Source organism: Bos indicus x Bos taurus, chromosome 15 (assembly GCF_003369695.1).
Source record: "Bos indicus x Bos taurus breed Angus x Brahman F1 hybrid chromosome 15, Bos_hybrid_MaternalHap_v2.0, whole genome shotgun sequence".
NCBI lineage: Eukaryota > Metazoa > Chordata > Mammalia > Artiodactyla > Bovidae > Bos > Bos indicus x Bos taurus.
This window is the reverse complement of record NC_040090.1, coordinates 65,896,623-65,911,606: the sequence shown is the minus strand read 5'-3', so window position 1 is coordinate 65,911,606 and position 14,984 is coordinate 65,896,623. Positions and strand designations below refer to the sequence as shown.

The 14,984-nt window shown below is 38.6% G+C and overlaps 1 protein-coding gene across 1 annotated transcript in view; it reads left to right on the top strand.

The window, feature by feature from the left end:
- Positions 1 to 14,984, top strand: part of DDX10 (DEAD-box helicase 10) — a 318,321-nt gene that overhangs the window by 35,371 nt on the left and 267,966 nt on the right. Inside the window, exon 9 of the mRNA XM_027563817.1 lies at positions 1,978 to 2,062. Coding sequence (XP_027419618.1) covers positions 1,978 to 2,062 — 85 coding nt within the window. The remainder of the gene's footprint in view (positions 1 to 1,977; positions 2,063 to 14,984) is intronic.

The window sequence follows — 14,984 nt, the reverse complement described above, 5'->3', positions numbered from 1 at the left end:
GAATTTTCTATGATCATTGAAATGTTCTGTGCTTGTACTAATACTGTAGATACTAGCTAAACATGATAGTTGTCCACTTGAAATGTGTCCAGTGCAATGAGGAAAGAATTATTGTATTAAATTTTAATTTAAACTTGACTAAAGTTTCTGTATTGAGCAGCACATGATAGAGACTCATGTCTTTCCTTTGCAAGAAATATGCTTCTGAATTCCTCTTTGGTGATTTGGTTAAATAAAGTTTCAGTATTTATTTGCACTATGTAATTATTGCTTACTAATGGGGAATTTGTGTACTTTGATTGTTTCCTTTCTTATATCTTTTTTATAGTATTTTTCCCCTTCCCTCTCTTATTTACTCTTTCTGGAAGAATATTTGACTTCTTTGATCAGTCCTCTAGATTTTCTGTTTCTTCTGTTGCCATCTTATTGTCTCTCTCTCGTTATTTCTGGGAGATTTCTTGATTTTATATTTCAACTTTTCTGATTAAAATTTTAGTTAAGTACTAAGTGTTTCTTTTTTATAGCCTCTTATTCTCATCTGACGGATGCAGTGTTTTATTTCTCTGAAGGTAGTGGGTTAAAGTTCTCTTCACGTTGTTTCTGCTTCTGCTGGTTTCATTTTTACTCCTCCGTCTTTTTTACTTTTGAGACTTTTCCTAATTGTCCTCAGTTGGCTGTGTTTTATTATATTTAGCAGTGAAACATCAGAAAAGATTATTTGAAGTGATTAGTATGTGGATGATGGTTGTTGACTAATGGCCTTCATTGCGAGGAGATTTTGGATGGAGTCAGTCATCTTGTGGAGGACTCAAGATGTCAAACTCTATTCAGTATTTTTTGAACATTGAGTCTGTCCAGATAAGAATATGTCACTTTCATGAGTAGAGGATTAAGCTTGCTACTGGCTCTGTAGAAGCCTGGCTATAGACATAGAGGGCTCCAACTCAGGCTTACACTCAGTACCCTGTTTTCAAGGGCTCTGGTGCCTCTTTCTTCTACTCTCTCTGGTGTCTTGGTTTGAAGCCTTTACAAGCTTTTCTTCAGGAGACCCAGTGTATAGGACCAGGAGGGGACCTGCGGGTCTGAGTGTTGCTTTCAGCCTGTCTTCCTGTTTATAGCCCTGAAACATGCCCTTGCCTTCTGAGGTACTTTGTACTTCAAGCCCCAAGAGGAGAGTTGTTTTAAATATCTTTTCTCTTGTTTCTGTTGAGTTTTGCCCATTTAAATAGATTCACTCCTTTTGAATAGCTTATATAACTCAGTGATAGTTTGATAGTTTTTATACTTTCAGGTACCCGTAGGTACCATTATCTTCACAAGTCTTTCTTTGTTTTTTTTTTTTTTTCTTTTTCCTCCCTCCTTCCCTCCCTTCTTCCTTTCCTCCTGCCTCCCTCAGCTTTTTTGTCTGTGATAGAAATTGTTCTGAAATCCTTACAGCAGAATCCATAAATGACTAAAGGTAGTTCTCTTAAATTGTTGAGACCAGGATCTCTGGAAATGAATGGAAACTTTTGCAACCAGAAATACATATGAAATAATTACTGCTAGGAAATGGGTAGAGGGATTTAAAAAGACATCTTTAGGAGATGGAAATAGCAGGAAAAGTAAATTTTCGTTGAAATTTATAAATCAGTTTCATAGTTCACTGGGAGCTCATGAGAAGTGGTTCTTTTAGGTTATTAACTATCCGAGTATTTCATTATTTTGTGTGACACAAAGCAATCTGTCTCCTCTATCAGATATAAAATAATCTTCACATTCAAACACTGTCATTAATTTTATTTCAGTTGATCAAAAAAGAGAAGTGTTTATTATCTCTTGGTTCATGCAATTAATTTTGTTTTTAATAGTGTTCACAGATGATATCTATCAGTTTGATGTGATGGGAAGCCCTGGCAAGCATTATTATAAAATAAAAATAGTACAGCAGGGCAGATCTTGGAACTGCTTTTTCAACTTGATGTTCTTTCTACACAGATTTCCCGGCTGTAAATTGGGTTCTTCAGTTTGATTGCCCAGAAGATGCCAACACATATATTCACAGAGCGGGTAGAACTGCCAGGTAGGTGTGCTGGCATGTGTCTTTGCTTTTGGTTTTACCTAAGTAAAAAAAAAAACTTGCTTTCTTAATTGTATACAAATAAAGAATGGAGAAATTCAGGTGAGTGCTGATCTGACATTTTTGTGATGTAGGTTGCTAGCATGTAGACAGCTCTTACACGTCTCTTGACTGAGACTTGATGATAAGGGCTGAGAAAAATCCATGAAAACTTATTTTAGTGTTTTGTTCTAACTTTCTTCCCTTACTAAGCTTTTCATTAGAATTACTCACTGAGCATCATCTTTTTGATGAGTTATAAGCCTATTTATTCAGTCTTTGTTTTCAGATGACAAAACTTGAATGTTTTGAGCAGTTAAACATTTTGTTTGAAAATCTGTAGAGCCAGAATTTGAACCCAAGCAGTCTCCTAAAGTCTAGATCTGTGCTCTTACTTTCTCTGGTACAGGTTCTAAGCAAGAAGGTGGTTTTGAATAATAGGTTGCTCTTTTCCTTTTTTCATGTGGGAATTACAGGCATTGCTGGGGACCACTCCCAAATATGCTCTTTTCACCACCCCCACACACCCCCTCACCCAATAAATTACCCTGTGTGGGCTCACAAATGTAGGGAAACTCTCTGGAAAAGAATATAGCAAAGTCAGTTATTTGGGGATTAAGGGCATAGAAAGGTATATGAATAAATCAAAAGGATAGCATGTTATGTCATTAATGTTGAGGTTTCAGTAAAGTTGGGAGATGTGTGCTGTAGGTAGAATTATAAGTAATATATAAATGTTTCTGGGTAGTATTTGGTGGTGTGGTGGTTTAATTGCTAAGTCGTGTCCAACTCTTGAGACCCCATAGATTGTAGCCCACCAGGCTCTTCTGTCCATGGGATTTGCCAGGCAAGAATGCTGGAGTGGGTTGCCATTTCCTTCTCCAGGGGATCTTCCCAACCCAGGGATCAAACCCGGGTTGGGTCTCCTGCATTGCAGGCAAGTGTCCTGCATTGCAAGCGGTCTTCTGCATTGCACGTGGTCTCTTTACTGACGGTTTGGTAGTACTTAGAGTTCTTCCTTTTACCTCAGTAATTTTATATCCAGAAATTGATCTTAAGAAAATAAAGTTTCTATACGGATGTTCATCTTACTGACATTCCCAATAAGAATTGGGAATAACCAATTAAGTGTTAGACCCAAGATCACTAAACATATGGCAGAAACAGAACTAGAACTCAGGTTCTTTTGACCCCAGATTTCATTCTTTTTTCACTAAGTAACCATGTATGAAAGACCAGCCATATGTGAGGTACTGGATTAGGCCTGGTGTGAGCTTCTGCACAAATATAAGGTATAGTGTGCATTCCATTAAGGAAGTTGTTACCTTAAAACAGTCTATAGTACAGGCATATACAGTGTTAGAGGTATTGACAGAAGTTTTGTGGCGCTCCAGAGGAAGTAGAGAAGGAAAACTTCACTGAGGAGAAACAGCTGGGTTCAGTCTTGATTGGCAGATACAAGTTCTTGGGAGGCAACTTGATAGAAGATATTTCTTTCTCTATTAACTAACATATATCTCTCTGTATTTTAACTCAGACTCAAATACCATCTAATCTTGATAATTTTTTTGAAGGTGGGACTACTAGAAAATTCAAAAATTCTACATGTCCATATTCTAAAATGTGATTTTTCCCCTATGCATCTCCAAACACTGAGTCCCTAGTCTGTAATTAAATATTGTTCCCTAAACTTAATGAGTGGTCTGTGTGCTGTGCAGTATTGCAGCCCCTTGCAACCTGTGACTTTTTAAATTTAAATTTAGTAAAATTAAAGTAAAAATTCAGTTTCTCATTCACACTAGTTACATTTAAACTGCTTATAAACACATGTAGTTAGTACCATATTGAACAGAGCAGGTATAGAACCTTTTTATCATTGTGGAAAGTTCTATCAACTATTACTAGTATATGTTTAAAATACGTTTTGTTTAAAATTGTTGAACCAAAGAACCATAGGTTCATATAATAAAACCATAAAATAGACATTAGAACTGAGAGTAATCTAGATTTACTCACTCATTTATTCTATATGGATTTAACAGATTCATATTAATTGCCAGGCATTGTACCTAGTAGGCAATATAATGAGCAAAACAGACACGATTCTGACATCTTTCATCTTGAAACCTAGAGGGAATACAAACAGTAAAATATGTAATTTCAGTAGAATGTGATTCATTATTTGCTTCTATCTCTAATTTTGTTGCAGTCATGAGAGCAAATGACAACTCTCTTGGGTTTAAATGTACAAAGAGAAGTAGACGTTTTTGTCTACTGAGAGGTTATAATCTTTCTGAGTCACTAATGAAAGTTTTCTTTCAGGGAATTCTGTAAGATTTTTAGGTGTGAGCTTATTGACAGACATTTTTACCTCACTTAGATTCAAATATGAGATTCTTTAAATGTGATTACATTTTGCTTTTTAAAAATTTGGAAACAACCTAAATAGTAATCACAATAAGGTTGTAATTGGTTATAATTAACCACAAATTGGTTGTGATTAACTATCTCTTTTGTTTTGCATTTTCTTTCATCAGAACTGCATGAGTATTTATAATGCGGATGCCAATGACACATTTTTGGTTAATGATGGAAGAGACATCAACTGTTGGTTTAAATGGACCAGTTATTTCTGATTTTTAAAACACTAACTTCAGTTTAATGAGTTCCCAGGGGTGTCAGGATCCTTAAGACCCAAGATTAAATCCTCATCTAAGAAAGTCCATCATTTGCCAGCAGGCTTGCTCTTCTACCTGTCCTGTACCCATTTCAACCAATGGACTAAAATTTGAAAGCGTCCTCTATCCTTTGCTCATCTAGGAAGTCTCTTTGGAGTTAGTTCTCTTAAAATTTTCTTTGTATTCACTGTTTGCATCCCACTCCAGTATTCTTGCCTAGAGAAGCCCATGGGCAGAGGAGCCTGGTAGGCTACAGTCCAAAGGGTTGCAGAGTCAGACATGACTGAGTGACTGAGCATGCACGCACTCACCATTTTTGGATGATTTTAAAGGGAAATTTTTTTTTGTTTGTGTTTGGTGAGTTTTTTTGTTTGAGCTGAAGTGGAAGTTTTTCCTGTTCTATACCTTAACAAGATGTAGAGTTCCTCCTTGCTATTTTATTTTCTAATTTTCTTGAACTATTTTTTAAATTTATTTATTTTAAATGGAGGCTAATTACTTTACAATATTGTGGTGGTTTTTGCCATACGTTGACATGAATCAGCCGTGGGTGTACATGTGTCCCCCCATCCTGAACCCCCCTCCCACCATCCTCCCCACCCCGTCCCTCCGGGTTGTCTCAGAGCACCAGCTTTGGGTGCCCTGCTTCATGCATTGAATTTGCACTGGTCATAAGTTTTACATATGGTAATAAATATGTTTCAATGCTGTTCTCTCATATTGTCCCACCCTTGCCTTCTCCCACATAGTGCAAAAGTCTGTTCTTTACATCTGTGTCTGTTTTACTGTCTTGCATATAGGGTTGTCATTACTGTCTTTCTAAATTCCATATATATGCATTAGTATACTGTATTGGTGCTTTTCTTTCTGGCTTACTGCACTCTGTATAATGGGCTCCAGTTTCATCCACCTCATTAGAACTGACTCAAATGTGTTCTTTTTTTTATAGCTGAGTAGTACTCCATTGTGTATATGTACCACAGCTTCCTTATCCATTCATCTGCTGCAGGACATCTAGGTTGCTTCCATGTCCTAGCTATTGTATAATTTTCATGAGCTGTTTTAATGTTTAAACATTTTTCAGTTGATTCAAATTTACCCTGTGGGCTGAAGGAGAGGAGAGAATAATATAATAGTGAAACATAAAACTATTTAACAGTAAGATTGTACTGCTGCTAAGTCACTTCAGTCATGTCCGACTCTGTGCGACCCCATAGACAGCAGCCCACCAGGCTCCCCCATCCCTGGGATTCTCCAGGCAAGAACACTGGAGTGAGTTGCCATTTCCTTCTCCAATGCATGAAAGTGAAAAGTGAAAGTGATTGTACTAGAGGATGCAAAAGTAAATCTTTTTATTGTAATTAATTATATAATTTGAGCAAGTAATAGAGTTAGAACTAGGCTTTGTGTATGATTTCATTGTGCATTCAGACTGATTTGCCTTTAGACCGTTAACCTTTTGTTTTCTAGTTGGATCTAAGTAAATGGGACATGGGTAGACCAGCAACTTTGTTTTCCATTTTATAAGAAGGTACCTGGTACAGAAGCGGTCTTTGTGTTGGGTACATTTTTGGATTATCTTTTGTAGTGAGTTATTTAGAGAAATCATTAGTAGTGGCTAATGGAATTAATATTTCACCACTGTTTAATTCACCTCAGTGAATATGTAGCATGTATGAATTTTTACATGTACCCATGCGTATATTTGCATTTTGTGGCCCTGTGGGCCTCTGGATAGGTGGATATAATCTCTCATTACTGTATTGGACAAGGCCAGAGAGACTTTTTAGATGTGTCAGTTGTGTGGGCATGAACAGGGTAAACGGATTACTTTGTAGAATACATTTAGCAGAGTTTTAAAATTATCCATCCTGTATGAAGATTATTGGATATCTCAGTATATCAGAAAAAGATCCAAGAAGGGGAGATATTTCAGGGTGCTTGTGTTCCTGAAGAGTTGTTAAAAATCTTTCATAGTTGAACATGCCATGGTGAGCATTAAATTGGTTTTAACTGTGGAGATGAAGAGGTGGTACAACATCACAATGATTGTGTTTGGAGAGAGAATATCAATTTGAAAAACTATTGTAATGCAGTTTCTGTTATGGTCATTAATTTTGAAAGCACAAGCCTGTTTGACCCTTTGTAACCAATTAAAAATATTTTCAGTTGATTGTTTTAGATGTATAGTTAGTGGAAAAGTTCAGCATAAATGCTTATTTTCCCTTAGGCAGTCTAATAAAAAAAAATAACCAAACTGCAAACAGTTAAAAGTTGTTGTTAATGGACTTAGAGATAATTAGAAAGTTTCATGGGCCATCAGACTGGATAATTGAATTGAATAAAGGCTAAATTAAAATTTGAAACTAATTAAAATCCTGTGTATATGCTGTAATTAAACTTAGGTTGCCATATAGTGCTTGCTTTTGAAAGTGAACTATAATATATGAAAACAGGTAAATGCATTCACTGTGGCAAAATAGCTTCAGTTTGGGGGAATCCTTTTTTTCCCTTTCTGTATTTTAGCTAAAAATAAACGGTGATTTAGGTACTTGCTGCCTTAAGTGCTTTTTCTGTTTTAATTTATTCACCTATTTAAAATTCTTTTGATCTTTAGCAATTTAGAGAGATTTCTATTTTTCTTAACTGTCCACACCCCTTTTAACAAAATGGTTTCATTTAGAGGCAAGAGAGGCAAGGAAATGAATACAGTTTTATAAAGCTCTATCCTGCGATACATTCTACCACTTAAAAGCAAATGTCTTTAGGGCTTTTAGGTTTTGGTACTCATAAAACAAAGATCTTCTCTTTCTTATAAAAATGCTCAGTTGAAAATAAAAAGATTTGGGAATGAAAATCATTACACATCAAATACTCCTAATTTTTAAACTGCTTTTTGGAAAGTAGGGGTCTGTGGGTGGAAGATGGGAATTTATATATATGTAATTGTGTATATATAAACAGTTTAGAATTTGTAGGTAAAAGATACTTTTTGGTTTTTCAGAGTAGTGGTAAAATCCCAGCAGTATTTCAACTGAGCCTTACTTGTCTGGCTGTGTCTGGTGAATGTCAGATTTTATTTGTGGGAGAGTTAGGTAGCAAAATGTGGCTCCAGTAGGGGGCAGCAGAGGCTAGTTCTTTGCATTGCATACTCAGCCACAGCAAATAGGAAGATGGGAAGTAGTTAAAATTTCTAATGTGATAACTGGTGAAGAGTTCATGGTTTATTTGTGGAAAATACTAGTACTTTATGGAATAGATAACGAGAATTTTTAAAATAGTTTTTTTAATTGGTTTGTAAATTGAAATAATAAAAATGAAAAGAAATTTCCATGAGCATTAATTTATTGAAGCATACTGTGTTTATCTTAGGAATAATCTTTGCTAGTGAAAATCCGTTGGAGAAGGCAGTGGCAACCCACTCCAGTACTCTTGCCTGGAAAATCCCAGGGATGGATCCTAGTGGGCTGCCGTTTGTGGGGTCGCACAGAGTCGGACACGACTGAAGTGACTTAGCAGCAGCAGTGAAAATTCCTACTGCTTTGATTCCTCCCTTGACTGAAGATCCTAACTTTAGACCACCCCTCCTAGAGACTGGTATTTCCTTAAATGGCCTTTTGCCTTTTTTGTTGTCATCTACAGTTTAAAGCTTTAAAAAAGGACAAGACAAATCCTTTATTTTGCATCAGAAAGCATTGAGCTGGGTTAGGCTGTGACCACTATAGCTATAAAGGTAGATAAGGGGGCTGATATTTCTTGTTGTTGTTGTTTACTCACTCAGTCCTGTCCAACTCTTTTTGACCCCATGGACTGCAGCATGCCAGGTTTCACTGTCCTTCACCATCTTGCAGAGCTTGCTCAAACTTATGTCCATTGAGTCAGTGATGCCATCCAACCATGTCATACTTTGTCATCCCCTCCTGCTCAATCTTTCCCAGCATCAGGGTCTTTTCCAATGAGTCAGTTCTTCGCATCAGGTGGTCAAAATACCGGAGCTTCAGTTTCAGCATCAGTCCTTCTAATGAATATTCAGAATTGATTTCCTTTAGGATTGACTGGTTTGCTCTCCTTGCAGTCTAAGGGACTCTCAAAAGTTTTTTCCAACATTACAGTTTGAAAGCATCAATTCTTTGGTGCTCAGCCTTCTTTATGGTCCAACTGTCACATCCATACATGACTACTGGGAAAAGCATAGCTTAGACTAGACAGACCTTTGTTGGCAAAGTGATGACTGCTTTTTAATATGCTGTGTAGGTTGGTCATAGCTTTTCTCCCAAGGAGCAAGCATCTTTTAATTTCGCGGCTGCAGTCACCATCTGCAGTGATATTGAAGTCCAAGAAAATAAGGTCTGTCACTGTTTTCATTGTTTCCCCATCTATTTGCCATGACATGATGGGACTGGATGCCATGATCTTCGTTTTTTAAATGTTGAGTTTTAAGCCAATTTTTTCACTCTCCTCTTTCACCTTCATCAAAAGGCTCTTTAGTTCCTCTTTGCTTTCTGCCGTAAAGATGGTGTCATCTGTGTATCTGAGGTTATTTATATTTCTCCCGGAAATCTTGATTCCAGCTTGTGCTTCATCCAGCCCAGCATTTCACATGATGACTCTACATAAAGTTAAATAAGCAGGGTGACAATGTACAGCCTTGATGTACTCCTTTCCCAATTTCGAACCAGTCTGTTGTTCCATGTTCAGTTCTAACTTTTGCTTCTTGACCTGCATACAGGTTTCTCAGGAGGCAGATTAGGTGGACTGGTATTCCCATCTCTTTAAGAATTTTCCACACTTTGTTGTGATCCACACAGTCAAAGGCTTTAGTGTAGTTAGTGAAGCAGAAGTAGATGTTTTCTGGAAATCTCTTGCTGTTTCTGTGATCCAACAGATGTTGGCAATTTGATCTCTGGTTCCTCTGCCTTTTCCATAACCAGCTTGTATATCTGGAAGTTCTCAGTTCATGTACTGTTGAAGCCTGGCTTGGGGAATTTTGAGTATGACCTTGCTAGTATGTGAAATGAGTGCAATTGTGCAGTAGTTTGAACATTCTTTGTCATTGCCTTTCTTTGGGATTGAATGAAAATTGATCTTTTCCAATTCTGTGACCACTGCTGAGTTTTCCATATTTGCTGGCATATTGAGCAGAGCACTTTAATGGCATCATCTTTTAGGATTTGAAATAGCTCAGGTGGAATTCTGTCATCTCTACTAGCTTTGTTCCTCGTGATGCTTCCCAAGGCCCACTAGTCTTCACACTCCAAGATGTCTGGCTCTAGGTGAGTGATCACACCATTGTGGTTATCTGGGTCATTAAGATCTTTTTTGTATAGTTCTGTGTATATTTGTCACCTCTTCTCAGTATCTTCTGCTTCTTTTAGGTCCATACCGTTTCTGTCCTTTATTGTACCCATCTTTGCATGAAATGTTTCCATGGTATCTCTAATATTCTTGAAGAGATCTCTCGTCTTTCCCATTTTGTTGTTTTCCTTTATTTCTCTGCATTGTTCACTTAGGAAGGCTTTCTTATCTTTCCTTGCTATTTATTGGATATTTCTCATGAGTCTTTTATTTCCTAGCACTTCCTCCTTGTTTTCCTGCTGTCTGTTCTCAACACAGCAGACAGAGTGATCCTTTAAAAACACCAGTAAGTTGTATTTAGGGAAAGGTTATTGGTGGCAATGTAGAGGGTGAACACACACGCAAAAAGCGAAAATACAAGTCAGGTCTTAACATTCCTTTCATGGCTTCCTTTTTCACTCAGAGCAGAAGTTTAATGGGTCTATATGAACCCCTCTCCAATCTTGATTCCTAATTAGCCTCCTCTTGTTCCCTTGTTCTTCACTGGTCTTGCTGTTTAGAAGCCGTGCATGTTTTTGCCTCAGAATCTTTATATTCCATTTCTTCCACAGGAATACTTTTTCCTCAAGTATCCACATGGCTGTCTTTCTTTATACTGCCCCAAACACTCCTCTTTACCATGCTCTTATATTTTCTTTTTTCTATAACACTTAACTCTGTCAAATATCCTAGAGTGTTAATTGATTATAATTCTTTTTTCTCTTTCTCTTTACTAGAATGTAAGCTCCACAAAGGCAAAAGAGCTTTTCTACTTAATTGTTATTCTCAGAGAGCTTAGAACAAGGCTTAGAATGGAGTAGGCACTTGAGAAAACACAATTAGTTCCAGATGACATATTAATTATCTATTGTGGTGTAATGAATTACCCACAACATAGTGACTTGAAGCAAGAGCCGTATATTATCCCATGGTTTCTGTAGTTTAGGAATACAGGTATGGCTCATCTGGGCCCTTTGGCTCTTAGTCTGTCATAAGGCTGCAGTCAAGGTATAATAGGTACCTTGAGGCTCAACTGGGGGTCGATCTCTTTCCAAGCTCATGTGCTTGTTGACAAGATTCATTCTCTTGATGGCTGTTGGTCAGAGGTGTCTTCCAATTCCTTTCCATATGGCCCTCCTCTTCAGATGGCTTCTCACAATATGTCTGCTGGCCTCATCAGAGAGAGCACATGAGAGGGGAAGAAGGAGTAGGGTGGAAACAGCAGTGTCTTTTATGACCCAGACTCAGAAGTCACACTCCATCTTTAATTATTGAATACAACGTATTAGTTTAGGCATGCTGCTGCTGCTAAGTCGCTTCAGTCGTATCTGACTCTGTGCGACCCCATAGACGGCAGCCCACCAGGCTCCCCCATCCCTGGGATTCTCCAGGCAAGAACACTGGAGTGGGTTGCCATTTCCTCCTCCAATGCATGAAAGTGAAAAGTGAAAGTGAAGTCACTCAGTCGTGTCTGACCCTCAGTGACCCCATGGACTGCAGCTACCAGGCTCTTCCATCCATGGGATTTTCCAGGCAAAGTACTGGAGTGGGGTGCCATTGCCTTCTCCAAGTGTAGGCATACAACATAACAATTCAGTATTGGTATATTTTGCAAAATAACCATCAAAATATGTCTAACACCTGTTACCATATATACTTACAAAATTTTTTTTCTTGTAAAGAAAACTTTTAATATCTACTCTCTTGTTGTTATTTGATCCCTAAGTCGTGTGCAATTCCTTGTGACCTCACGAACCGCAGCACTCCAGCTCCCTCATCCTTCACTATCTCCCGAGTTTGCTCAAGCTTATTGTGTTCATTGAGTTGGTGATGGCATCCAACCATCTGTTGCCCCTGTCTCCTCTTGCCCTTAATCTTTCCCAGCGTGTGGGTCTCTTCCAGCGAGTCCACTATTTGTGTCAGGTGGCCAAATATTGGAGCATGAGCTTCAGCAGCAGTCCTTCCAGTGAATATTCAGGGTTGATTTCTTGTAGGACTGACTGGTTTGATTTCCTTGCTGTCCAAGGGACTTAAAGGAGTCTTCTCCAGCACTGTGAGATTTGAAAGCATCAATTCTTTGGTGCTTAGCCTTCTTTATGGTTAAACTCTCAAATTCATACATGGTGGTGTGGTGATTTAGCTGCTAAGTTGTGTCTGACTCTTGGGATCCCATGGACTTTAGCCTGCCAGGCTCCTCTGTCCATGGGATTCTCCAGGCGAGAATACTGGAGTGGGTTGCCAATTCCTTCTCCAGGGGATCTTCCTGACCCAGGAAAAACCATAGCTTTGACTATATGGACCTTTGTTGGCAAAGTGATGTCTCTGTTTTTTAATACACTGTCTAGGTTTATTAATAGCTTTTCTTCCAAGGAGCAAGCGTCTTTTAATTTCATGGCTGCAGTCACCTTCTGCAATGATACTGGAGCCAAGAAAATAAAGTCTGTCATTGTTGCCGTTGTTTTCCCATCTGTTTGCCATGAAGTGATGGGACTGGGTGCCATGATCATAGTTTTTTTGAATGTTGAGTTTGAAGCCCCCCTTTTCACTTTCCTCTTTCACCCTTATCAAAAGGCTTCTTTAGTTCCTCTTCACTTTCTGCTGTTAAATTGGTATCATCTGCATATCTGAGGTTGTTGATATTTCTACTGGCAGTCTTGATGCCAGCTTGTGAGTCATCCAGCCCACCGTTTTGCATGATGTACTCTGCATAGAAGTTAAATAAACAGGGTGACAGTATACAGCCTTACCGTACTCCTTTCCCAATTTTGAACCAGTTCCTTGTTCCATGTCCAGTTCTAACTTTTGCTTTTTGACCTGCACGTAGGTTTCTCAGGACAGGTAAGGTGGTCTGGTGTTTCCATCTCTTTAAGAATTTTCCACAGTTTATTATGATCCACACAGTCAAAGGCTTTAGCATAGTCATTGAAGCAGAAATATATGTTTTTTCTGGAATTCTCTTGTTTTATCTATGATCCAACAGATGTTGGCAATTTCATCTCTGGTTCCTCTACCTTTTCTACACCCAGTTTATGTATCTGGAAGTTCTCAGTTGACATACTGTTGAAGCCTAGCTTGAAGGATTTTGAGCATGACCTTGCTAGCATGTGAAATAAGCACAGTTGTGTGGTAGTTTGAACATTATTTGGCATTGCCTTTCTTTGGGATTGGAATAATTGACCTTTTCCAGTCCTTTGGCCATTGCTGCATTTTCCAAATTTGCTGGCATATTAAGTGCAGCACTTTAACAGCATCATCTTTTAGGATTTGAAATAGCTCAACTGGAATTCCATCACCTCTACTAGCTTTGTTCACAGTAATGCTTCCTAAGGCCCACTTGACTTTATACTCCAGAATGTCTGGCTCTAGGTGAGTGACCACACCATTGTGGTTATCTGGGTCACTCAGACCTTTTTGTATAGTTCTTCTGTGTATCCTTGCCAACACTTCTGCTTCTGTTAGGGCTTTGCTGTTTCTCTCCTTTATTGTGCTCATCTTTACATGAAATGTTCCCTTGGTATCTCCAGTTTTCTTGAAGAGATCTGTCTTTCCCATTTTATTGTTTTTCTCTATTTCTTTGCATTGTTCACTTAAGAAGGCTTTTTACCTCTCCTTGGTATTCTCTGGAACTCTGCATTCAGTTGGGTATACCTTTCCTTTTCTCCTTAGCCTTTCACTTCTCTTCTTTCCTTAGTTATCTGTAAGGCCTCCTCAGCCACCCACTTTGCCTTCTTGCATTTCTTTTTTTGGGGCATGGTTTTTAGTCACTGACTCCTTGTACAGTGTTGCGAAGCTCCATCCATAGTTCTTCATGCATTCTGTCTACCAGATCTAACTCCTTGAATCTATTTGTCACTTCCACTGTATAATCATAATGTATTTGATTTTGGTCATATCTGAATGGCTTAAGTGGTTTTCCCTACTTTCTTCAATTTGAACCTGAATTTTGCTACAAGGAGCTCATGATCTGAGCCACCGTCAGGTCCAGGTTTCGCTTTTGCCGACTGTAAAGAGCTTCTCCACCTTTGGCTGCAAAGAATATAATCAATCTGATTTCAGTATTGACTGGTGATGTCCATGTATAGCGTCGTCTCTTGTTTTGTTTAAAGAGGATGTTTGCTATTTCCAGTGTGTTCTCTTGGCAAAGCTTTGTTAGCCTTCACCCTGTTTAATTTTGCAGTCTAAGGCCAAAAGTGAAAGTAAAAAGTGACGTGAAAGTGAAAATCGCTCAGTTGTGTCTGACTCTTTGCGACCCCATGGACTACACACTCCATGGAATTCTCGAGCCCAGGATACTGGAGTGGGTAGCCATTCCTTTCTCCAGGGGATCTTCCCAATCCAGAGATTGAACCGAGGCCTCTCACATTGCAGGAGGATTCTTTACCAGCTGAGCCACCAGGGAAGCCTGAGAATACTGGAGTGGGTAGCCTATCCCTTCTCCGGCGGATCTTCTGATTCAGGAATCGAACCGAGGTCTCCTGCATTGCTGGTGGATTCTTTACCACCTGAGCTAGTCAAGTGATACCTGGAGTAATAGGGTAGTTTGGCAATTCTAAAGGCCAAACTTGCCTATTAACTCCAGGTATCTCTTGACTTCCTACTTTTGCATTCTAGTCCCTTATGATGAAAAGGACATCTTTTTTTGGTGTTAGTCCTAAAAGGTCTTGTTTGTCTTCATAGAACTGTTCACCTTCAACTTCTTTGGCATTAGCGGTTGGGGCATAGACTTGGGCTACTCTGATGTTGAATGTTTTGCCTGGGAAACAAACTGAGATCATTCTGTCATTTGGGGATTGCAGCCAAGTAGAGCATTTCTGACTCTCTTGTTGACTGTGACGGCTACTCCATTTCTTCTAAGGGATTCTTGCCCACAGTAG